The 25,141-nt window shown below is 51.8% G+C and overlaps 1 protein-coding gene and 1 long non-coding RNA gene across 3 annotated transcripts in view; both read left to right on the top strand.

The window, feature by feature from the left end:
* LOC144937642 (uncharacterized) overlaps positions 1 to 15,078 on the top strand; it is a 24,805-nt gene extending 9,727 nt beyond the window's left edge. The window contains exons 2-4 of one of the 2 annotated variants that reach the window (XR_013637763.1): positions 8,872 to 9,000; positions 13,908 to 14,031; positions 15,045 to 15,078. This is a non-coding gene — a long non-coding RNA (uncharacterized LOC144937642). Of the gene's footprint in view, positions 1 to 8,871; positions 9,001 to 13,907; positions 14,130 to 15,044 lie in introns of those variants that run through there. The other variant, XR_013637762.1, reaches the window with a different exon arrangement.
* A 79-nt stretch (positions 15,079 to 15,157) lies between these two features.
* LOC144940602 (uncharacterized) lies at positions 15,158 to 23,162 on the top strand. Its single transcript, XM_078866839.1, has 6 exons — positions 15,158 to 15,268; positions 16,090 to 16,936; positions 17,981 to 18,261; positions 18,755 to 18,970; positions 20,134 to 20,235; positions 20,740 to 23,162. Exons 2-6 carry the CDS (start codon positions 16,620 to 16,622, stop codon positions 20,787 to 20,789), a joined length of 966 nt encoding a protein of 321 aa, XP_078722965.1. The 5' UTR covers positions 15,158 to 15,268; positions 16,090 to 16,619; the 3' UTR covers positions 20,790 to 23,162.
* Positions 23,163 to 25,141: the final 1,979 nt, after the last annotated feature.

The following is a 25,141-nucleotide window of genomic DNA, read 5'->3' on the forward strand; positions in this document are numbered from 1 at the left end:
TCTCTCTTCCATACAGCACTATAACGTGGCCGCACTACAGGCTGAGTGAGTACATCCCCAGGGCGCGTTACCAAAAACAAACCCCCAAATACAACAAAAAAAAACATGCGTTTAAAGTCTGATGTAATAAATGCCATTTGTGCCAGCAGAGGTACACCTCATATTCTTGCTGCCCCCCCACCGCCGCACCTCCTGTAAGCCACGGTTTGGTTACTAAATACGGTGGTGCGAAAGACGTTCAACACCGATACCTCTGGCAGGAGGGTTCAAGAGGCGCGGGGAGTGTAGCGGTTGCATGTACGGTCGAGGCCCTTTGCCCTCCCTTGCCGATGTGACGAGGGCGGCACACTTCAGACATGCTTCTGTCCTTGTGTTTCACGGCGACTTTCCGACCAAATCGATGTCTCCCGTATGGTGCTGTTGCCCAATGCGTTTACCTGCTGCTGCTGCTGCTGCCGCCAGAGCAGACAGAGAGGGAGGGCTTCAGGGCTCGCTTCCTGTGTGATTTTTTGTGTCTCCAGTGCCCTGTGAGTGTGGCCACGGGGGTGCAGTGCGCCAAGACTGACTGACAACATCGCCAGTGTGAGACATCACTCGAGTCTGACTGTTCTGTCTGTCTGTGCGATACATCACTCGAGTCTGACTGTTCTGTCTGTGCGATACATCACTCGAGTCTGACTGTTCTGTCTGCCTGTGCGATACATCACTCGAGTCTGACTGTTCTGTCTGTCTGTGTGTGACATCACTCGAGTCTGACTGTTCTGTCTGTCTGTGCAATACATCACTCGAGTCTGACTGTTCTGTCTGTCTGTGTGTGACATCACTCGAGTCTGACTGTTCTGTCTGCCTGTGCGATACATCACTCGAGTCTGACTGTTCTGTCTGTCTGTGTGTGACATCACTCGAGTCTGACTGTTCTGTCTGTCTGTGCAATACATCACTCGAGTTTGACTGTTCTGTCTGTCTGTGTGTGACATCACTCGAGTCTGACTGTTCTGTCTGCCTGTGCGATACATCACTCGAGTCTGACTGTTCTGTCTGTCTGTGCGATACATCACTCGAGTCTGACTGTTCTGTCTGTCTGTGCGATACATCACTCGAGTCTGACTGTTCTGTCTGCCTGTGCGATACATCACTCGAGTCTGACTGTTCTGTCTGTCTGTGTGTGACATCACTCGAGTCTGACTGTTCTGTCTGTCTGTCTGTGCAATACATCACTCGAGTCTGACTGTTCTGTCTGTCTGTGTGATACATCACTCGAGTCTGACTGTTCTGTCTGACTGTGCGATACGTCACTCGAGTCTGACTGTTCTGTCTGACTGTGCGATACATCACTCGAGTCTGACTGTTCTGTCTGTGTGTGACATCACTCGAGTCTGACTGTTCTGTCTGTGTGTGACATCACTCGAGTCTGACTGTTCTGTCTGACTGTGTGACATCACTCGAGTCTGACTGTTCTGTCTGTCTGTGCGACACATCACTCGAGTCTGACTGTTCTGACTGACTGTGCGTGACATCACTCGAGTCTGACTGTTCTGTCTGTCTGTGTGACATCACTCGAGTCTGACTGTTCTGTCTGTCTGTGCGATACATCACTCGAGTCTGACTGTTCTGACTGACTGTGCGTGACATCACTCGAGTCTGACTGTTCTGACTGACTGTGCGATACATCACTCGAGTCTGACTGTTCTGTCTGACTGTGCGACACATCACTCGAGTCTGACTGTTCTGACTGACTGTGCGATTCATCACTCGAGTCTGACTGTTCTGTCTGTCTGTGCGACACATCACTCGAGTCTGACTGTTCTGTCTGCCTGTGCGATACATCACTCGAGTCTGACTGTTCTGTCTGCCTGTGCGATACATCACTCGAGTCTGACTGTTCTGTCTGTCTGTGCGACACATCACTCGAGTCTGACTGTTCTGTCTGTCTGTGCGACACATCACTCGAGTCTCACTGTTCTGTCTGACTGTGCGATACATCACTCGAGTCTGACTGTTCTGTCTGCCTGTGCGACACATCACTCGAGTCTGACTGTTCTGTCTGTCTGTGCGACACATCACTCGAGTCTGACTGTTCTGTCTGTCTGTGCGACACATCACTCGAGTCTGACTGTTCTGTCTGACTTTGCGATACATCACTCGAGTCTGACTGTTCTGTCTGCCTGTGCGACACATCACTCGAGTCTGACTGTTCTGTCTGTCTGTGCGATACATCACTCGAGTCTGACTGTTCTGTCTGCCTGTGCGACACATCACTCGAGTCTGACTGTTCTGTCTGTCTGTGCGATACATCACTCGAGTCTGACTGTTCTGTCTGTCTGTGCGACACATCACTCGAGTCTGACTGTTCTGACTGACTGTGCGACACATCACTCGAGTCTGACTGTTCTGTCTGACTGTGCGACACATCACTCGAGTCTGACTGTTCTGTCTGTCTGTGCGACACATCACTCGAGTCTGACTGTTCTGACTGACTGTGCGACACATCACTTGAGTCTGACTGTTCTGACTGACTGTGCGTGACATCACTCGAGTCTGACTGTTCTGTCTGCCTGTGCAACACATCACTCGAGTCTGACTGTTCTGTCTGTCTGTGCGACACATCACTCAAGTCTGACTGTTCTGTCTGTCTGTGCGATACATCACTCGAGTCTGACTGTTCTGTCTGTCTGTGCGACACATCACTCGAGTCTGACTGTTCTGTCTGTCTGTGCGACACATCACTCGAGTCTGACTGTTCTGTCTGTCTGTGCGACACATCACTCGAGTCTGACTGTTCTGTCTGTCTGTGCGATACATCACTCGAGTCTGACTGTTCTGTCTGTCTGTGCGACACATCACTCGAGTCTGACTGTTCTGTCTGCCTGTGCGATACATCACTCGAGTCTGACTGTTCTGTCTGCCTGTGCGACACATCACTCGAGTCTGACTGTTCTGTCTGCCTGTGCGATACATCACTCGAGTCTGACTGTTCTGTCTGCCTGTGCGATACATCACTCGAGTCTGACTGTTCTGTCTGCCTGTGCGATACATCACTCGAGTCTGACTGTTCTGTCTGCCTGTGCGATACATCACTCGAGTCTGACTGTTCTGTCTGCCTGTGCGACACATCACTCGAGTCTGACTGTTCTGTCTGCCTGTGCGATACATCACTCGAGTCTGACTGTTCTGTCTGCCTGTGTGATACATCACTCGAGTCTGACTGTGTGACATCACTCGAGTCTGACTGTTCTGTCTGCCTGTGCGATACATCACTCGAGTCTGACTGTTCTGTCTGCCTGTGCGATACATCACTCGAGTCTGACTGTGTGACATCACTCGAGTCTGACTGTTCTGTCTGCCTGTGCGATACATCACTCGAGTCTGACTGTTCTGTCTGCCTGTGCGATACATCACTCGAGTCTGACTGTTCTGTCTGCCTGTGCGATACATCACTCGAGTCTGACTGTTCTGTCTGCCTGTGCGATACATCACTCGAGTCTGACTGTGTGACATCACTCGAGTCTGACTGTTCTGTCTGCCTGTGCGATACATCACTCGAGTCTGACTGTTCTGTCTGCCTGTGCGATACATCACTCGAGTCTGACTGTGTGACATCACTCGAGTCTGACTGTTCTGTCTTTCTGTGTGATACATCACTCGAGTCTGACTGTGCGTGACATCACTCGAGTCTGACTGTTCTGTCTGCCTGTGCGACACATCACTCGAGTCTGACTGTTCTGTCTGCCTGTGCGACACATCACTCGAGTCTGACTGTTCTGTCTGTCTGTGCGACACATCACTCGAGTCTGACTGTTCTGTCTGACTGTGTGATACATCACTCGAGTCTGACTGTTCTGTCTGCCTGTGCGATACATCACTCGAGTCTGACTGTTCTGTCTGTCTGTGTGTGACATCACTCGAGTCTGACTGTTCTGTCTGCCTGTGCGATACATCACTCGAGTCTGACTGTGTGACATCACTCGAGTCTGACTGTTCTGTCTGCCTGTGCGACACATCACTCGAGTCTGACTGTTCTGTCTGTCTGTGTGATACATCACTCGAGTCTGACTGTTCTGTCTGTCTGTGTGACATCACTCGAGTCTGACTGTTCTGTCTGACTGTGTGACATCACTCGAGTCTGACTGTTCTGTCTGTCTGTGTGATACATCACTCGAGTCTGACTGTTCTGTCTGTCTGTGTGATACATCACTCGAGTCTGACTGTTCTGTCTGTCTGTGCGACACATCACTCGAGTCTGACTGTTCTGTCTGTCTGTGTGACATCACTCGAGTCTGACTGTTCTGTCTGACTGTGTGACATCACTCGAGTCTGACTGTTCTGTCTGTCTGTGTGATACATCACTCGAGTCTGACTGTTCTGTCTGTCTGTGCGATACATCACTAGAGTCTGACTGTTCTGTCTGACTGTGCGATACATCACTCGAGTCTGACTGTTCTGTCTGTCTGTGCGATACATCACTCGAGTCTGACTGTTCTGTCTGTCTGTGCGATACATCACTCGAGTCTGACTGTTCTGTCTGACTGTGCGATACATCACTCGAGTCTGACTGTTCTGTCTGTCTGTGCGATACATCACTCGAGTCTGACTGTTCTGTCTGTCTGTGCGATACATCACTCGAGTCTGACTGTTCTGTCTGACTGTGCGTGACATCACTCGAGTCTGACTGTTCTGTCTGACTGTGCGATACATCACTCGAGTCTGACTGTTCTGTCTGTCTGTGCGATACATCACTCGCGTCTGACTGTTCTGTCTGTGCGATACATCACTCGAGTCTGACTGTTCTGTCTCTGCGATACATCACTCGAGTCTGACTGTTCTGTCTGACTGTGCGATACATCACTCGAGTCTGACTGTTCTGTCTGTCTGTGTGACATCACTCGAGTCTGACTGTGTGTGACATCACTCGAGCATGACCGTTCTCCCTGCGACTGTGCCTGACGGCCACCCTGTCAGCTCGAGTGTGGCTGGTGTCGACTGCTGCACCGTGTGCGACGCCTCAAGGCCCTCCCTGCTGAATTTCGACCTCGGGCGCTCTCCCCCAGTGCCGGTTTCCTGTGGTGCGGTGCGCTGCTGCCGCCACCACCACCTCGGGGTTTTTCCACCCTCGGCAGCTCACGCGCTCGACGGCAGCTGAGTCGGCAGTCACCGCATTGATTCGTGCGTCCTGCAAGCCACCATCTACCCGGGGCTGGACGGAGGCCTCCCTACGTTGTGGTCGTCGTCGTGACCTCGCGATTGCGACAATTCGTCCAGCTGCCGCGCGCACACGAGCTCTTTTACCGCTCCGTCTCCACGGATGTCGTCCTGCCGGGCCGTGTTTCCCCCACCTTTTGGCTGCGACTCCATCGTTAGTCTCGACCACCGACCGTAGAGACAGACTTGCTCTTGCACATGTTTGTGTCCTCGTTCGTACATAGAGCAGCTCTTAACGTGCGTGTGTTCTGTTCCACGTGTTGCTGTGTGTGCACTGTACCTTTAATTGTGCGGAGCGGTAGTGTAGAGGTTAGCATGCAAACCCGGCGACCTGAGTTTGAATCGCCCTCACGGTCAACAGCAGTGAAGAATATCTGAACTGGTCCTGGGCCTCTCCCTATGTCGACTCAGCCTCCAGTGAGTGTCTGGTGCGGTGTGTAAACATCGCCACTAGGGAGACAAAGGTGGCCGGGCTTGGTGCTGGCCACCCACCCCCTCGTGTGCCGTGCCAGCCTTCATAGGTGCTCGCGAACAGCACTTTCCCAAAAAGTATTTTCAGGCTATTACGAGGTATCTTTGTTTTTTTACTTGAATTCAGTTCGAAGTCATTATGAATGTAAGGTGAAACCGATGGAGGCTTACTCTCACTCCTACTGTTGCAACAGAGGCAAGGGTAATGGCCCTTTATCACTTTTGTATTTCATTATTTGTGGGTTCAAGCTAGATTGGAAGCTTTCGTGACCGCAGGAATTACTCTCTGGTTCTTTCGGTAAAGTCACGGAGAAAATCAAATCAAATAATAATCGAATACGACGTTTCGATTGCAACACAAGCAACCATCATCAGCTAAGAATTAATGAGAAAAAACAAACATGGTAAACTCAGAAACGCAATGCAACACAACACATAGAGCCGGCCAATACAACAGCCAACAATGTCATTCTTTGGAGGAGGAGCGTGGTCAGCCAGATGGGGTGTTGGCTGTTGTGTTGGCCGGCTCTCTGTGTTGTGTTGCATTGTGCTTCTAAGTTTACTATGTTTGTTTTTTCTCATTCATTCTTACCTGATGACGGTTGCTTGTGTTGCAATCGAAACGTCGTATTCTATTATTATTTGATTTTATTTTCTACGTGACTTGACCGAAAGAACCAAAGAGTAGTTGTGGGGTATTTAAATTCTTTGACATTTGGGTCTTTGACACCGCCGCCCCGTAGCTGGTACGACCTCGCCAGTAACACGGTGAGCACGAACCTGTGATCCAGCGCTTCGGCCCTGAGGGGGCTGCGAGATGGGAGTGCAGCAAGCAGATTTGTGAACGCATCTCGGTGAAGAACCTCGGGAATGTTTTCCCCTCGTATGTGGGGGTTTCTTTTCCGACTTTTTATCTTCTGATATGCAAATTACACCCTTCAAGCGAAAGGAATGATCCAAAAGTCACAGTTCAGTATTCTCGCTGATGCTTTCCTAGATGAATAAGTGACATTATTGTTAATATAATGAAGTCATAGCAATACAACTCCGTTTCACGGCAGACTTTTATTTCACAACGTCCGTTGCATAGCAATTTTAAACTTTGGACAATTTCCGTTTGATAAATAACTGGTCGGAAGCGGGAGTAAAACCAATGACCTCGCACAAACGTGGTCAGTGGTGATCGCATCGACCACTTCACTAATCTGCCACTTAAAAACGCCTTACAAATACGGTCTATTAAAGCCTTCCAAATAAGGTTGAATGCGTTCAGCTGTGTCCGTCTGTAACGGGGGGCAACGATAACTCGAAATGATGATGATGATTCAATGGGAGCAATTGCTTCGGATTGCGTTGTGTTACTATGAGGGACTTCCCCGAAGGAAAGGGTTGCCCATAACTAAGAGACACAGCGAGAGTAAAAGCCACTGTATGCAAATATGCAGATACATGTTGCCCTGACAGCTCCATTATGGGCCTCCGCACTGCTAATGAAATACTTCCGAAGACAAACACACATTGGAGAGTGTTCCAGAATTCTTGTGTATGCATGACTGTTCTTTCTTATTCAGCGAGCAACAGTACATGGTTGTTTGTGTTGCGATGAAGAAGGGTCAATGCTTGAAATGTCACCGTTTATCTATTCGAAAATTTAAGGTAATGATATTGACGGATATATACTTAATTTGGAGCTTTCGTGACTGCAGGAATTACTCTTTGGTTCTTTCGGTAAAGTCACTTATAAAGAGAAAATAATAAATTAAATACTACCATACGACGTTTCGATTGCAACACAAGCAATCATCATCAGGCATAAATGAAATAGAAACACAAATCTAGTATACTTAGAAATGTAATGTAATGCAACAGAGAGTCGGATAACATAACGGTAAACACCCTACCTGGTTGATTACGTTCTTCCTGAGAATGCAAAATTTTTGAGAGAGATAAAACGCATGTTCAGTTTGTTGTTTAATTGTGCTTGTGTACCACTGCCAACGCAGCAGCATCACCAAATGCATCAAAACCCTCGTCCATCGCAGATCTTCCCATCGCGCATTTGACCATTCGCGCCAGATTTCTTGAGGCACAGTTTGCCGATCGCTCGACCATTCGTGGTTGACCACGAGCTGATGCAGCCGCGGAAGAACACGCACGCACCGTCTTGTCTTCCATGCAGCCCATCGCGGGTCACAGGTCACGTGTTGTCCCCAGCGTCCAGTGAAGAGGCAGTGAGGTTGACGCTGCTGCGATTTTCTAACGACATTTCTGCACCCCCCCCCCCCCCCCCGTTCCGCTGCATAAATTGACTATATTAGTTATATTTAAGACTGTAGAAAATACATTATGTAAAAAATAACCTTCCTGTTTCATGTTTATGTTCATGTATGGTGGTAACATGCAACTAAAGTGGAGGGGGTTCCACATTACGAACCCGGGTACAAGACCCGAGTTGTCCCATTTGCCGATTGTGTCAATTTTCAAGAACGTAACCCCCGCCGCGATGGGCAAGGGTTTGATTGCGGTTTTCTTTTCTTTCAACATTGAAATGCTCGTTTCATTCCCTCTGCTCCTATTGGTCGTGCTCGATAGCCAATTGTTAGCCTTGCACATTAAGTGCCAAGTCTATTCCTTGTAAAATACTGTATAACATTTAAAAAGAAAATAAAAATCAGGACGTTTCGGAGGCAACACACGCCTCCGTCTTCAGGTGGAACCGTCACAGCACGATAGCTGTATCAAGTAAGAGAAATTGCAAAAAACAGTCCTTGTATATATACTGGTTGAGGGTAGGAGGAGCCAAGGTAGGCCCTGGATATTATTATTGTGAGGCTGAAGCACGCTGTTTATTTTTATTTTACTTTTATTAATTTTAATTTTTTTTTACCTACGTGACTTTACCGAAAAAACCTAAGGATATGAATCATTGCAGTCACGAAAGCTTCAAATCTAGAATGTATAACATTTATGTGTGACGCTCCGAAATGCCTGTGTGTCATCCTCCAGCGGATATTTTTTAACCCCACCGTGCACGCTCGGTCTGGCTCCCATCCAGGATGCGCTGAGGTTTTAGTTTGATGAACAGGTGGGTGCGCCGCTACTGGGGGGAGGGTCGTGTTTGCGGTGTGGCCCACGCGGCCGCATCCAACGTTGTTTACGATTCTATACCCCAAATTCTCTCCCACGTGCTTCGTGTCGCAGGAACCGCAGGGTGGGGACGTCACGACTGGAGGAAGAGAATCCTCTCTCTGAGAGACAGCCATGCCGGCTCCTCCCCCGCCGCCGCCGCCGCCGCCACCAGCGGCACCGCCACCACCGTCATTCTCCAAGGTGCGTAGAGGTTCTCACCCCAACTTCCAGGTGTGTGTGGAGGGCTCACCTGAACTCCAGGTGAGTGTGGAGGGTTCACCTGAACTCCAGGTGTGTGTGGAGGGTTCACCTGAACTCCAGGTGAGTGTGGAGGGTTCACCTGAACTCCAGGTGAGTGTGGAGGGTTCACCTGAACTCCAGGTGAGTGTGGAGGGTTCACCTGACCTCCAGGTGTGCGTGGAGGGTTCACTTGACCTCCAGTAGAGTGTGGAGGGCTCACCTGAACTCCAGGTGAGTGTGGAGGGTTCACCTGACCTCCAGGTGTGTGTGGAGGGTTCACCTGAACTCCAGGTGAGTGTGGAGGGTTCACCTGAACTCCAGGTGAGTGTGGAGGGTTCACCTGAACTCCAGGTGAGTGTGGAGGGTTCACTTATCCTTGACGCGCTCGATGAACCAGCGGGTGTCAATAGCCGCGCGCAGCTCGTTGCGGTCCTGCAGACTTTGACACAGGAAGGCACCGTGGGGGTTTTTGTGTCTGCACAACGTGTGCGGCATGACGGCTTCGTGTTATTCTGATTCATAAAAAATACACGTCGCGTGTTTCCCATTGTAAAGTCCGTAAAGGATTTTACAGTCTGTCTTGTTATGTTCATAACGGCCTGTCTCGTGTAAAGTCACAAACTAGGCGCAGTGTCTCCCTGCTCAAACTTATTTGGGATCGTGCACACATTCGTTGATGTCTCTGGGGGGGAACAATGGTGTAAATTCTGCATTCCTATGACAGGCGACTGTTTGTGTACAGGAACAACCGCTATGGTTGGCCTCTCTCAAACATCGTTACGATAATCTGCCGAGTGCTCATGCCAACAGGCCGTCGGCCGCTGCCGCCTGGCCTCGCATTGGCGCAGTGCGACATACCGTGGGAGTAGTTTACGAAATCGGCTCCAGCCCCGAGACGAATCCTCCAGGGGAAACAAACGGCGACTGTTGCAGAAAAATGCATGGGAAAAAAATCCACGTCTATATTTGGAGACGTTTTGGTGTTTAACCTAATTTGGAATGAAGCACAATCTCGAGATGATGCAACTGTACAAAGAAAGAACTCGTGAGCAAAAGCAGAAGCTATTTTTGTCGAAAGCAACAAATATTAGAATAATAAAAGTCTGTTTACTTTTGGATTCTCTTGTCTCTCTCTAAGCCTGTAGGGTCCGGTTTTAGATGGGCGTGATCTGGCCAAATGATAGCGAGCTCGCGACACGACCGCTTTGCTCACGGTTCGAATTCAGCAGCCGCCCCGATTTATCAGCGTCGCCGTAATAACCATTCTAACACGTGCCCCTCTGCTTCACAGTGTGGATGTTAAAGATCCCCTAATGTCATTAGCAAGAGTAGTGTTGTAGGCCATTCTGTTCTGGCGTTGGGGTCAAAATTTTGCCAAAGGTGAAAATTTCGCTGCAAATCACCCAATTGACATCATGCGTAGCAATCGCTACCCCCTACGGGCAGGCTAATGCCTCAGGTCACTCTTACAAATGAGACTTAACCTGGTCTCTTGCTTTTTCACTGGCCAAATAGTCTTGAACTTGAACGAGTTCGCCTGCATTCTACCATAAGACGGTCTGTGAAAGACCCGTTTCTACGAAGTGTCGCTCCGGTGCTAGTGGATGTTCATGTGGTGGACTCGGCCCCTAATGAGTGCCCGGTTCTGTGCGTCAACTTCAACGCTCGGTAGACAAAGACATTAAGATGCGGGCCTGGCTACACCACCCCATCGCGTGCCATGCTGGTATTTTAAATCACGCAGTTGTCTGGAATTCTCAACGTAACTTTACGGACGTGCATTAGGTGACCAGATAGACATGACAGTGGGGAGTGGCCACTGACGTAGTGTGTCTACTGACCAAGGAAGATGAACACATGATCATCGCAATGGTTTTGTAGGCAAAGATGTGCATTATGTAGAAGTTTCTTAACATCGTATCAGAAAATATTTCACAGTCATGGCGTGCGTTTTAGTACATTTCTTACGTAACTCTGAAGTGTCGGCTATCAAAGTCGTTGTGCATACGTCACTGATACGGAGGTGAATCGCGTTTACGGGGTGAGCCTGCGTTGGGCTTTTATTGCTCACCTTGAGGATTACCACATCACCAGCCCCTTCCCCGGCCCCTGTCAGGACGTGCATCCCATCATTAAAATGCTATAGCTGGACATTGACCACTCATGGTCACCCTTTTCAAGCCGCGTGCGCTAATGCATGTCGTTCGTTGTTCGGCAGCACGGTTGCCCGGCCGTCAGGTGTCGTTTGCGCTGCATGATTTTTTATCATCCTACCGTCGAATAAAACGTAAAATCAACGGCAGCAGAGAAGCTGCGTCAGTAAATCTCGCCCGCTGCTCTTTCCACGGCTCGTTCGATTACAATCGCAAGGCGGCGGTAATGGCCACCGTACCACTACTTCCTTCTGTGTGGAAAAAGCAAGTTGGCAGCGGAGCTGGTGCCGTGTGCCAGCGAGCGGGTGGCTTGCCGCCGTCAGCTGACTCGAGGGCCCTAATGAGAGGCTTCCTGCGCAGGGCGCGCCGCCGTGGAGTTGCGCCGTCGGGCATCGACGGTTGACGCCAGACGGAGACCGAGCGCCCACTCGCGAGTGTTTGCTTGGGAATGAAATATGCGCCTTTGGCCCGACTTCCCCCCCCCCCCCAAGGAAATTTCCACAAGTTTTTTTTTTTCAAAAAAGCCGTATCGTGTCTCACAAAAGTCGCGTTTTTATCCCGGCGTATAAAATATGTATGTGTAAATAATCACGCCGCTACGTTCCATTAAAAGCACGTTTAAATACTGGCTTTCTGGCCCGGTAGGTGGTGATTTTTTTTTTGTTTTTACCCCCAGAGTGAAGGGAAACAGAGGCGCATTGTCGCACATTAAATGTGCTCGTGGCAAAAAAAAAACCCTGCGATTTTTAAATAAAGCTGCACTCGAGTTCTCGGGATCTTATTCTCTCCACAGTGCCGAGCCCTGGCTTTTAACTTCCTTCCTGTAGAGTTTCCTTTTTGCTGATGTCTACGGTCCCATCGTGGTGCAAAACCAGAGATACTGACTTCAACCCCGGCAAGTTGTGTGAAGGATTCTTACTCAGGTTAGGTCCCTACAGAAACGTGCATCGGTTACTTTTTGTTGCCTTCAGTTTGTTGCCAGTGACCAGTGCAGCCCTTTGCTTCACGTGTCTTCATGTTGTGCAGTGTGTGCGTCCGTGTGCCGAGTCGAGGCGGGGATGTGCTTTGCCTTGCTGCGAGCCGATAGGCCGGCTTGTGCCACGTTTAGAAAGGGCTCGCTGCATGCTGCTGCGCTCCGATAGCGACTTCCTTGGAACTTGAAACCTCGGTGACCTTTGCTGTAAATGAGATAAGGGCAGTACGGGCCGATCTGGTGTTCCTCTGCACGGTGAATCGAACATTGGCCCTGTCGGGGGTTTACATGGGGACATGCGTCCGATCGCATCGGATGATGAGCCTTGGGAAGGGATGATAAATTATTTATTGCAGCATTTTCAGAGGCATACGTCACTAAAACATATTATCGGCTACTATTTGGCATTTGCCCAATATTAAAATACTTATAAATTGCTTTTCTCGTATTTTATTGGCTCTAACATCGCATTCCACGGGAGGCAAATTGCTGACCCTTGCCCGTATGAGTAACACCAATCAACCTCTAGGCTGTAATTTTATGGAGCTAGCATGTGAAAATGTTTGTTTTTGGATTCTTGCGGTCATAAGCGTAGACTCATTTTAGCTCTGTGTAACCCTCCTATAACAGCACAAGAATTAACGTCGGTCACCGCCTCTGTCACGGTCGCCTGTGCGCATATAATATGGGAGCTTGGGGAGAGACCCTCATCCAGCAGTGGATTTGACGGTAGGGCTGTCGTGCACACGTACGTGTCTCACGTCGTGAAATCTCACCGCTTTGAGGGTCCTTCTGCTTTACTTGCGGTGTCGAGTTCATCGCTGCCTCCTGGTGGCCATCCACGGCACCAGCGGGACAAGCAAGGGTGGCGGCGTCTGTTTGAGAGGCGCCAGCAGCCTCACCGTGGCCCCCACCCCCGCACCGGCGGAGCACATGACAAACGAGGGCTGGCGGGGCATATAAACAGACTGCTGCACCGCAGAGGGCGGCGAGTCACTCCCAGTGGCCTTAAAATGGTATGCGCATTACGCAATTACAATGATTGAGCAAAATAATACCGGAGCCGGCGGTTTTGTATTTAAACCCGGTAGCTTTGGACTTGGAATTGATCGCGTCACCTCGCAGGTATGTCACTCCTACTCCGGCGCGTTGTGTGAAAGAGGCGTTGTACATCATAGCTGCACGTTCTAGCCAGTCGGGGTGTTACAGTGTGTTACAGACCACTCTCCCCCCCCCCCCCACAGTCTGGAACTCCCTGGCCTCAACCATCAATGCTGTCAACTCCCTACCTCTGATTTAAAGCCCAGGCCCATTTTGGTTTATCCTCCTCTGCTAATGACTGCTTTTATCCACGAGACAAATCCGCACGAAGATTTCCGCACAGCGTCTCGAGGTGCCCGTCACATTTGCAGACACCGGTTAAATACGTACTGAACTGTGTTTGATGGACGGCCTCTGAAAACTGCCCCCTTGCACGGCGCGCGTGGCTCGGCACGCGCAGCTGCGTCCATGCACGTCACCCGCTGTCCACCTGCAAAACCCGTGGGATACGTGGCGCCGCGAATGCAAACATCCGTCCCACCCGCGACATCTCACCGTGTCGGTCTCGAGCCCTCGGGGGGACGCGTGCGAGGATGCGACAACTCTGCCTGGCGGGAGCGAGGCGAGGGTTACGGGCGAGTGACCCCCCCCCACGTTATGACTCCCGCTTCCCTTTCCTGTGCTTCCCTTTCCGATGGCAGGCAAACGCTCCGAAGCTCTCCGGCTCAGTGCAGAAGGGGAGGGGGGCCCTGCTGTCCGACATCCACAAGGGAGCGAAACTCAAGAAGGCGGTGACCAATGACCGCAGCGGCCTCATTGTGGACAGTGAGTGACTGGTGACTGACCCGTGCTCCCCGGCACTCCTCGCTGTGCGTGGAGGAACCCGTACGCACCGAGACGCAGATAAGCGTACTGTTTTCCGGTGGGCAGTGGCGGTCACACCCTTGCTTTGCCACAGGTGGCTTGCGGGAGTTTGACTTGCAGTTTTTCCCGTCGTTCCGATGGGTGGGCAGTAACGGGTAACGTTTAGTTTCGCGCTAGATATTTTCTGGCCTATCCGTGTAGACTGGAAAATGGGCACGTGACTAGTGGCCATCGCCAAGAGGTTTACTGGACGTGGTGTGCCGGGCTGTGGAACTATTTATCGGGTCGCTCACCCGATGACACCTGGCTGAAATTACACACGTGGAGTACAGGGCAGTGGTTGAGCAACAGAGTGGGCGTATTAGATTTAAAGGGATGGGTATAGAGGCTCCTTGCCACACCTCTATGCAATACGCACCCATGAAACTGCACCCTTGACGAATGTTGATTTTTAACGTTTGCATTAGCACCACAAGGTGTCGCACATTTGTCGTAGCCCTCGACATCTAAACGATTTGACATGCTGGATGTGGGTCCCCATATCTCGTGCGGGTCGTGGTCGGTGTAGGTTGGTGAAGGTGGGCAGCAAGGCCATGGGAGCACAGGAGTACAGTACAGCAATGTGTTTCGCTGTACCGCTCTTAACCACCGCCCGCAACGCAGCCTCGCAGCCCTGTGACAACGTGTTTGTGCGTGGCGGCCACCCATCGCAGGGGCCATCCAGGGCTGACCCCGCTTAGCTTGAGATGCCGTCGGACAAAGCTCCCAAGTGATCTGGTCATCCGATAGCTCAATGACCGATGAGCTCGGCGGTCGCTCTGTGCCCGTGTCCCTGTGGGCCGTGGCGAGCGAGAGGTCTGTGCACCGCTGCCGCCGCCCGTGGAGGAGTGGGGCCTGGGGGCTTGGGGGCTGGGCCTGCCCTGAGCAGCAGCTGTCGAGGTGCGGCTGACGAATTGCAATCCGTGTCGCGGCAGAGCCGAAGGACAGCGGCGGCGGAGGAGGAGGAGGAGGCAGGATGGGGGGTGGAGGCGGGGGAAGTGGAGGTGGACCCATGGGGGGGGGGCGGCCCAGGACTTGGGCCCATGGGGGGGGGCGGCCCAGGACTTGGGCCCATGGGGGGGGGGCGGCCCAGGACTTGGCGGGCTCTTTGCTGGTGGAGTTCCGCAACTGCGAGGTGCTGGAGGACGCAGCAGCGGAGGTCAGAGACTCGCAGTGACTCTCATCGATACTCTCACACGCTCATAGATACTCTCATAGATACTCTCACACTCTCATAGATACTTTCACACTCAGAAATACTCTCACACTCTCATAGTTACACTCATCGATACTCTCACACTCTCATAGTTACTCTCATAGATACTCTCACACTCTCATAGATACTTTCACACTCAGAAATACTCTCACACTCTCATAGTTACACTCATAGATACTCTCACACTCTCATAGTTACTCTCATAGATACTCTCACACTCTCATAGATACTTTCACACTCAGAAATACTCTCACACTCTCATAGTTATACTCATAGATACTCTCACACGCTCATAGATACTCTCACACTCTCATAGTTACTCTCACACTCTCATAGTTACTCTCATAGATACTCTCACACGCTCATAGATACTCTCACACTCTCATAGTTACACTCATAGATACTCTCACACGCTCATAGATACTCTCACACTCAGAAATACTCTCACACTCTCATAGTTACTCTCATAGATACTCTCACACGCTCATAGATACTCTCACACTCAGAAATACTCTCACACTCTCATAGTTACACTCATAGATACTCTCTCACTCATAGATACTCTCTCACTCATAGATACTCTCTCATAGCCTCTCTCATAGCGACTCCAATATAGCTGCTCACAAGGTAGCACTGCACACACAGGCAGCTCTCGTAGCTGCCACGGCTACTCACACAGCCGCTGCCTACGTGTGTGTGTGCGAATTTGTGTTGCAATCGGCCTTCCTGTCGGAAATGAACTTAAACCTCCCCGACGTCGGCAGACTCGGGCGGAGCACGGGGCCCTCTGCTGCCGCCCTCTGGGAAGCCGTCCTCCTCGGGGTTCGCTCCCAGAGCCGGTGGGCCCTCCTCCAGCGCAAGCCCACGGCTGCCGGCCTTCGCCCCCTCCCGCCCCAGCTTCAATGCACGTTCATCGTCGCCGTCGCCATCGCCCTCTGCGGCCGCAGAGCCTCCGCGCTTTCCCAAGCCTCTGCGCTCGAGCAGCCACAGCGGCGGCAGAGGCGGCGCCGCGAGCCCCGAGCAGCCGAGGCCTCCGCTGGGCCTCCAGAAGCCGGGCTTCCCCAAACCGCAGCTGCAGCCCCAGCCCCCTCCGCCGCTGGTGCCGTCGCAAAGCTTCAAGCCGACGCCGTTTGGCAGCAGGCCAGGTCTCCCCGCTCAGCCCAACGACAGCGCTTCGGCCACTTCCTCGCCTCCCAGAAGGTCCTCTGCACACAGCAACTACAGATCCCCCGGACATGGGCACGCTCCGGAGAAGCCGTCGACGGCGTCACCACCCCTCAAGCCTCAGTCGGCAATGCATGGTCTGCCGTCGGTGCCGTCGCAGCTCGGCGGCAGCCGGCCCGGTCCCTCGCAGCCGCCGTCGTTGCCGGGCGGCCGGGACCGATGCCCGCCCGTGCCCAGCACCAGCCGTCCCCTGCCGAGCCAGGACAGCGTGTCCAGGGAGTGGCCACCGGCGCCGTCGAGGGAAGTGGCCAAGGAGTGGCCACCGGCGCCGTCCAGGGACGGGGGTAGGGAATGGCCGCCCGCGCCCTCGAGAGAGGCGGTGGGCAACCCTCCACCGCTCCCTCCTTCGAGCAGCAAGATGGGACCCCCAGCTGCCTTCCTGCACAGGCGAGTTTGACCCCCAGAGGTGGCACGGCAGTGTGATGGGCGCCAAGTGGCACGGTGGGGAGATTTTACCTACCTCGCCTGGTATACAGGAGGTCGTGGGTTTGACCCCGACCCTTGATGCCTGTATATTTGGAGTTCGCATGTTCTCTCCGTGGTCACGTGAATTTTTCTCCAGGTACTCCTGTGATTCTTTTTATATTTAGAAGCCTGCGTTCAGAGTGTTTGGCTGCTATAAATGTCCATATGATGATAAGCCACTTCCATTGAGCTATCATTTGTGGCCAGGCCGCTTCTGAACAAGAGCTATATAGCTCGGTGGGCCTTACCTGGTAAAATAAAAAAAGTGTTCGGCCTCGTGTTCGTTCTGGTCAGAGTAATCGACTGGTAATTATAAATGTGCGAGTTTAAATTCCCGTAGGGTGTTGACGCAGCCCATCATTCCTACAGGATCGATAAAATCAGTAACGCTTTATGGAAAATTCAACAGCGGTTGTCCCGTGGGAGATTGGATTATCCCTCCGCTGGCTCTGGGCCACCACTGGTGACAAGTGGCTCCCCCCATTGTTCATGTGAGCAGGCAGACCCTGTGACAATATGAGGCACAGCATTACACTTTACACACTGATTTATACATTCGTTTTCATTATCCAGAAAGATGTGACTCGTGGAATGTGTGTTAGGCGTGTTTAATTTGTTGCCCGTCCTGCAATGTTGTCACCTGTGGAGGAGCATGAATGTAGCTGAGATTAGAGATATCTAACAGCAGCCTATTTACTTTATAACAACATTTTACAGCTTTTCCCAATCCACTGCTGAATGAAGACCATCCCTCATAACTTTTCCGACGTGGGGGTTGTTTGACCATACTTCCCGCTGGTCAGTGCGGGTCGTTGAAGGAGAGGCCCAGCAATGGATTTGATAACTCTCGCCGCTGATGTTAGCCGTGACCCACAGTTGAAATTCAAGTCGCCGGGTTCCCATTGCCGCGCGTTAACCGCTGCACCACCGCTTCCCCATGTGCTGTGTGGAACTCGCGTGACGCAGGTCTGAGAATCCACCCACGCCGCCGTCGCACAGGAACGGACCCCCTCCACCACTGCCCCCCTCCTCAAACAGGAGGAGCAGCGCGGCGCCTGCCATCAGATCGGATCGCTTTGTGCCGAAGATCCCCGACGGGCCCTCGCCCCCATCCCTGCCTAAGCGGCAGAACTCGCTGCAGATAATGGGCCCGCGTGGAGGGGCGCTGCCTCCCCCTCTGCCCACGAGCACGAGGCCTCCGACCCCCGCCCGGGATGCCCAGAGTCGCGGTGGCGCAGCTCACGCAGGTTGGCATGTGCGACCTCTCGCCCGTCTCCTCCGTGTCCCATAATTCTCGAGTCGCGTAATTATGTTGTATGTGTGTTGTTAGAATTGTGGTATGTATGTCGAACTCCTTTCGCACCATACGTAGCCAACCATGCTAATCGGATGTGCGGGGGAAGTACAACAAACTAAACGCAAAAACAGTGCTAATGATTTAGATTTGGAAGTGCTTAGCTCCAGTGGCTTCCTAATATTGGAAGGAAGAGCGTTCCAAACGGCCGCAAAAGCGCATCTAAGAGAGCGCGATGCAGTAACCGTCTTTGTTCGACGGCGAGCCAGAAGCCGCTGCGAGGATGACCGGAGTTCGCGTGATGATTTTTTCTCTTCGACGAGTGTGGTTCATTTGTGGCAGGCGCTCTGTGTGTGATGATCGCCACCATAAAACATGCCGATGGGATACCGGCACTGAACGCCTCTGACCTGTGCCCCCCCTCCCTCTCCGCTCTTCCCTTCCAGTCGCGTCCAGCGCCTTCCCCCCTCCGCCGCCTCCCAACAGGAACGGGCAGATGAGCGCACGCCCGGCCCCGCCGGTGCCCACGACGGCGCGTCCCTACGCACCAGGGGACCAGCCTCCCCCGCCGCCCCCCCCCAGTAGGCCCAGCTCCAACTTCCCCTCCGCCGCTCCTCCGCCTCTGCCCTCTCGCAACGGTCATCTCAACTCGCCCACGTCAGGTGCGATGGGGCATGGCTCTAACTCGGACTCCCTTTGTTTCGACATTTGACGTCTAAAATGTAACTGGTGGAACGCGTGTGGGGCCCGATGGCTCAAGAGGTCGGAGTGCGCTGAGGTGGTACCACTGAGAACCTGGGTTACAATCTGGGTTTCGGCCGCCTGCCACGAAACCAAATTCTCAAGTGAGTTGATGGTCTCAGGCTGGTCAACAGTGAGCTCAATTCTGGCTCTTGAGAATAAAAATGTTGGATCGTCCCCCCTCACGTGACAAACATTACTCTGTAGCAGGGTGCGCGGTAAAGGGCAGCTGCCCCCCATTGTGTGGGCCCCCTATGATGGGCCGTTCTCTGCCATGAAGGGTTGGCACTGCTGTGCGATTGTTGAATTTATATAATTTTTCTCATGCCAAGATTTTGATTGCACAGTCGGGATAAAAATGGGCATGTGGCGGAATACTCCATCGGATTCATGTTTAATGTCAGCGAAATTATTCAGCACCGTTTCTACAGACGAGCTTGCCGCATTGACAAAATTGACGTAATGTCACGGATCATCCTGTCGTGGTTTCATCTCGAGTTTGGAGAAACCGACTGGACATCTGTGAAAAAGAGCTTCATAGCTCATTGGATTCCTCCAGTATAAATAACGATTCTGATCCACCCAGAGCAGAGGTCGCAAACGGGTTTTGATTCCTTACCCGTACCCGGCCGCACCAGGGTCGCAAACGGGTACCCGTACCCGTACCCGGCCGGGTTTGGGTAGGGTACGGGTACGGGTACCCATTTGCGACCTCTGGGATGAAGCCATGTTGCAGGCGCGGGTGGGTTGATTCTAGGAACTTGAATTGTGAGAAGAGACAAGACGTTGGGAAATGAGTGACAAACGGTTACTCACCAGTGACTCACGGCCTACCCGTACCCGTACCCGGCCGCACCAGGGTCGCAACGGGTACCCGTAGCCGGGTATCGGGTAGGGTACGGGTATCGGGTACCCGGTTGCGACCTCTGACCCAGAGGGGTTGTTGGAGCTGCCCCTCTGAAGCAGCATTTGGCTGAGGAGGAGGAGGAGGTTTGCAACGGTAGCCTCGGTGCACGGACGGAGTCACGTGTGACTCATGTGAGGTTGTTTTTAATTTACGTTCTCATTTCTTTCTCCTCCGCAGATGATTTCGAGTCGAGATTTAATTTCCACCCCGTCTCCGACTTCCCCATTCCCGAGCGCTTTCAGAACATCCACAAGACGTATCCCAGCCAGGCGATGAGAAGTCAGTAACTTTTAAGACGTATACAAATTACAGCTTCTGTGTGTGTTAGCGCGACATGCCGGTAGTTTCGTACAATGTTTAAATTTGCAGCTGCCCTCGATTATCCCTGCGTGGTTCAACCGGGTTGGGGATGAGCCGCGCTCGTTCAAAACGTGGAGCAGAAGAAAACGTTGCGTTCCACGGTCATCCACGCGTGCGTCGCTTCCGTTATTAGCTACTCCTCACTCGTGGCTTGATGAGCCATTACTTTGAGAAAAATAAACAGTCTTCATATTCACATCCTCTTTCTACGTAAATGTATGTGTGTCATGCCTAATTTATCGATATATTTTTGGCATTATCTGTGTTTTTGTTCTATCTCGGCCATCCTCCCCGCATGACCCCCGATAATCGAGAGTTGGCAACATTTCGCTCGGCATGTTTAATATATATTTTCTTAGGATTTGAACGCTAAATTGAGCCGACCCGACTGACGAACCGTTCACATTTTTCCATTCTTCCCAGACGACTCCGTGAACTCGCGATCGTACCCTCCACCCCTCCCGTCTCGCTAACCGAGGCCCCGGCGTCTCGCGAGCCGAGGCCACGGGGGGCTGGCTACAACTCGACCCCACCAGAGAGCGGCCTGGTGCTGCTGTGCCGGGCATCGCACCGGACGACCCCGAGGGGTGCGCGCGACCTTGCGCTGGAGCTCGCGCGACGTGCCGGTGCTCCCCTCGGCTCGCACGCTAGGGGAGCGTGCGAGAGGAGGGGATCCGATCACCGACCCGCGGCGTTTCCGCGTCGAGCGATGAGACAGCAACAGCAGCAGCGGGTTGCGGTCGTGTGCCCGGGCGGCCTTGAAATGCCCGGCCTGTGTAAAGGTGCTGCCCTGGGGCGCACAGACCTAGCTCAGACTCCTCAACTCCACGTGCCCAAAGTGCTAGACGTCACATGCATTAATACCTCCAGTCACACGAGGCATCTTGCTGCATTGAGCACTTGAAATCGCTTTTTTGTTGTTGTATTCTTCTTACATCTTCACAGCTCTTAAAATGCCACTTTGTTTAAAACTGCGGCGTGCTGTTACGAGACGCGGCATCGTCGTGTATAAGAGGGCGCGTTTCTCAGCCAATACAAATGTCTATTGGTTGGTTTGTTTGTGCCTTACCAGTTGAGGTTTCTTCACCGACGTTTCAGGTGTTATTGTACATACAGTATGCAGTCATCCTTTTAGAGTTTACCTTGTAGTTTGCCCGTGGGCATTTTCAATTGATCGTTTGCTGGTTCGCAGCCGTTTACAAAGACACATTGTTTGAAGTCGTAAAAGTAACTTGTATGGATACTTTGAACACTCTGTTATGTATGTTGACATTTTCGTGATTTTTTTATTCTTAACTCCTCACATTTGTTGTTACCAAAGTACCAAAGGAATGCAGTGGCCATATGTACTTGACGTTTACAATGGGCAGATATTGACATTGATGGATTTCTTTTGATATAAGGAAGAATTAATTGATAAAATGGGGCACTTTTTTGACATATGCATAAAAATCAAATATGAGACAAGGCTCTATGCAGAGTTCTTAATTTCAGTCTTGGAGGTCAGTGGTGGTTATGCCACGGTTAATCAAGAAGGTCAGACAATTTCTGGCAGAATAAGCTGCGTATTTTAAAGGCAACTTTATTTTACTTCATTTGTATATTATATATTTTACAGAGTTGAACTTATTTGCCGAAACAACGGAGGTAAACCTGACGCCTGCATCTCTGTCGCATTGCTGGGTTAGTGCGTAGCACGTGAGGGGCGTAGAGGTGTGGTGCAGGCTTGCCCGTTTTGCACACCCCTGGGCTTACGTAATCATGTAAGGAGATGGCAAGCCTTGAGCATAATGAGCTCGACAATCATGGAAGACGCCTTAGAGAGGAGACAGACCCCCCCCCCCTAGCACACCACACTCGTGGAGGTGCGAGTCTCTTGACTAAGCACTCCCCACCTCGTGCTAATGTCGGTCCTTTTGTGTGTGTTTAGCTAGTTGTCCTTCCTCCGCACCTCCGAGTAGCACGGTTGGCTACGTGCGGTGCGAAAGAAGTTCAACGTTCGTACAAACGTGCACCACGTGTCGCGTAGGTGCGGGTCCACCGCGGTACAATCGCTCCACGCCCGCTCGGAATCCGCTCGCGTGCGGAGCGGCGGGGCCGCGCTTGAACTTGTTTGTCGGTTTACAAAGCCCCGCGCATTTACCCTCTCCGCCGCAGCATCGTGCTTGTGGGGCGTCCGTCGTGAAGGATGCGCCTGCGATCATCGTGCAAAATGAGCGACCAAAACTTCAGAGTCCGTCGGACCGTGCTGGTACCGTGCTGCCGCGGGTCGCTTCGTTTCGCTGTCTGTCTTCCGTGCAGAGGTGACGGGAGTGCGTGTTCGCTCAGTCCTCGTCCATTGTAAAACAAAAGCTTACTCCGCTACTTAGTTTATGACGTATGTGTATAAGGGTCGCTTCCCCATGTAATCCTCTCGTTATATCGTCGGGTATTTGTGCGCGAGTCGCACATTCCGAATGAAGTCTTCGTCGTGGGCACGCGTGCGTGTTCCCGCGTGGCCGTGTCTCTCATCCCCCCCCCGCCCCCCCCCCCCCCCCGGTGCATCAGGTACGGGCGAGTCGAAGGTGCCTCTCGCTCGTGAGCTTGGCACAGAGCAGTGGGCACCTGTCGCCAGCCAGCTCCGTCGATGGCCCTGCCCTCGGTTGACGGAGCGGTTGTGGTGGTTTTGTCAGCCACGCGGCCTAAGACGAAGTTTCCATTGGGCACGGAGGCGCAAAGCCATCGAGGAACGGTCTGACGTCGTCGTCGTGGTGGTGAGGGTTAGCGAGGAGAGTGGAAACAGCGCCGAAGTGACACATCGTCATCCTCGTTGCTCTGCATTGCCCCACCTTGGAGAGCACACGCAATAAAGGGCTTCTGCATACTCGAGTGATGTGGTGTGTCGTGCGTTCCTGACGTCTCGTTAATATTTTACTGGGGCTAAAGTCGCACGCTTATTAATCACCGCGTATCAACAATGTCCTTCATTTTTCAGCGGAACCAACACCGTGAATAATGTATACACATTCAGCTCGACTTGGAGCCAACCAGCAAGCTGGAGCATTGGCAACGATTTGGATTGTCCGCTTGTTTTTAGTTTGTCCTCTTCCTCCAGTGATGTAACGTTTGGTTTTGTGGCGAGGCTCGTGTAATCCCGAGAGAAGCTTATGCTGCTCCACTTGTCACCGCCTTGTGTCTCGGGAGGCTTGAGAAGTTGAACCATATTCCTCTCCCGCGAGTGGAGTGACAACCCCCCACCCCCCCCCCCCACTGTTATTGTCCGAGTCGGAACGATGGCGTGGTTTGCCCGCGGCTCCCGCACGGCGCGTGTCGTTTGTGAGAATACCGGGGCAGGCCACGTGCTCCACTCACAATGCAAAGCATCCGTGTCCCCGGCCTGGAGGCGACTCGGTCCATCAATCCTCGGGGAGGGGGTTACTAAAATGAGTGCCCCTTTGGGGGAAGGCAATGTTGGATTTCCCATGAATATGCTGATCTCTGTCACGGGAATGTGGCATTTTCACCACCGCTTCAGATGAAGGCTGCACCAAGCCCGTTCTATCAGGGAAGATATGTTGACGTTTTTGCTTTCTGTCATCAGTAGCCATGATCAATCCAATCGAAACGTCGTATTCTATTATTTAATTTATTATTTTATCTTTAGACGTGACTTAACCGAAAGAAACAAATAATAATTCCTGCAGTCACGAAAGTTCTAAAATTAAGAATGATCAATCCACTGCTGGATAGTCTGCATAACCCGCTGCAAACTCGATTCTGTGATGTAACAATCCATTCAGCACAGGGGTCTGCAACAAAAATAACAAGAAGAGCCTGTTTTTTTTTCGAATTATGTATTTATAAAAAAAACTTTCAAGAGCCGCACTACACGCTAATACCACAATGACGCAGCAGTCCTTAAGAGAAGCCGCATGCGGTCCCGTAGCCCCAGGCCGCCGACCCCTGGTCGAGCGCGTGCATTACGAGTTGATTTAATTGCTCCATCTACCTGGTGGTATTTCTCTCGGGGTCGTTCATTCCGATGGCCTTGCTGAGTGGAGTTTTAGATGGATTTAGGTGTGGCTGGCTGCCCGGTTCTCACGAATCCTGACCGCATGCCTTGTTCACAGGGCTTGACAATTGGAACATCACAAACCGCGGGGAGGGAGGGGGGGGTTATGGCCATTGGGGAGGATAGTTCTCGTCGTGCCTGCTGCGTTGGCCAAACCTCTCCAGGCACTCCTCAAGTGCCGTGTCCGCCTTCATAGGTGCTCGCTGACGTCAACTCGGTTTGTCAAGTTTGGTGACTTTTGGGCAATGCCGATGCGTGACATTGACCGGCTGTGTGTGATTGACCGGCTGTGTGTGTGTGTTGAACTTTTTTTTAGCACAGTACGTAGCGAACCGTGCTAACCGGAAGTGCGGGGGAAGGACAACGAACCAAACAGAAAACAGTTCTAAAGAAATGTGTTTTAAATCTAGATGATTTAAAGTGCATATAGCCCCCAAGCAGTGCCGTAGTGTATCCTAGTAGAAAAAGTAGCTACACGTGTAGTAGCTACGGGCCCCGCACTTTCAAGGGCCCCGCGCTAAATGCTTTCAAGCTATCAATTCCGGTTCAGTGATTCTGCACTTGCTCTATTACAATAGTACTATACTGCCTTCAACTTTTATGAACGACTGGGTGTTTAAGGTTAGCGATTTGTCGTATTATGTGATATATAGCAAATGAAAAAATGCAAGTACTTGACTATGCAAGTAACAAAATTGTGTTTTAATATTTGTGGGGTTTTTATTTTATTTAGGGCCCCTTTATAACATATGCTACAGACACCGCGCTTGATTA

The sequence above is a fragment of the Lampetra fluviatilis genome, chromosome 2 (genome assembly GCF_964198595.1).
Source record: "Lampetra fluviatilis chromosome 2, kcLamFluv1.1, whole genome shotgun sequence".
Taxonomy (NCBI): Eukaryota; Metazoa; Chordata; class Hyperoartia; order Petromyzontiformes; family Petromyzontidae; genus Lampetra; species Lampetra fluviatilis.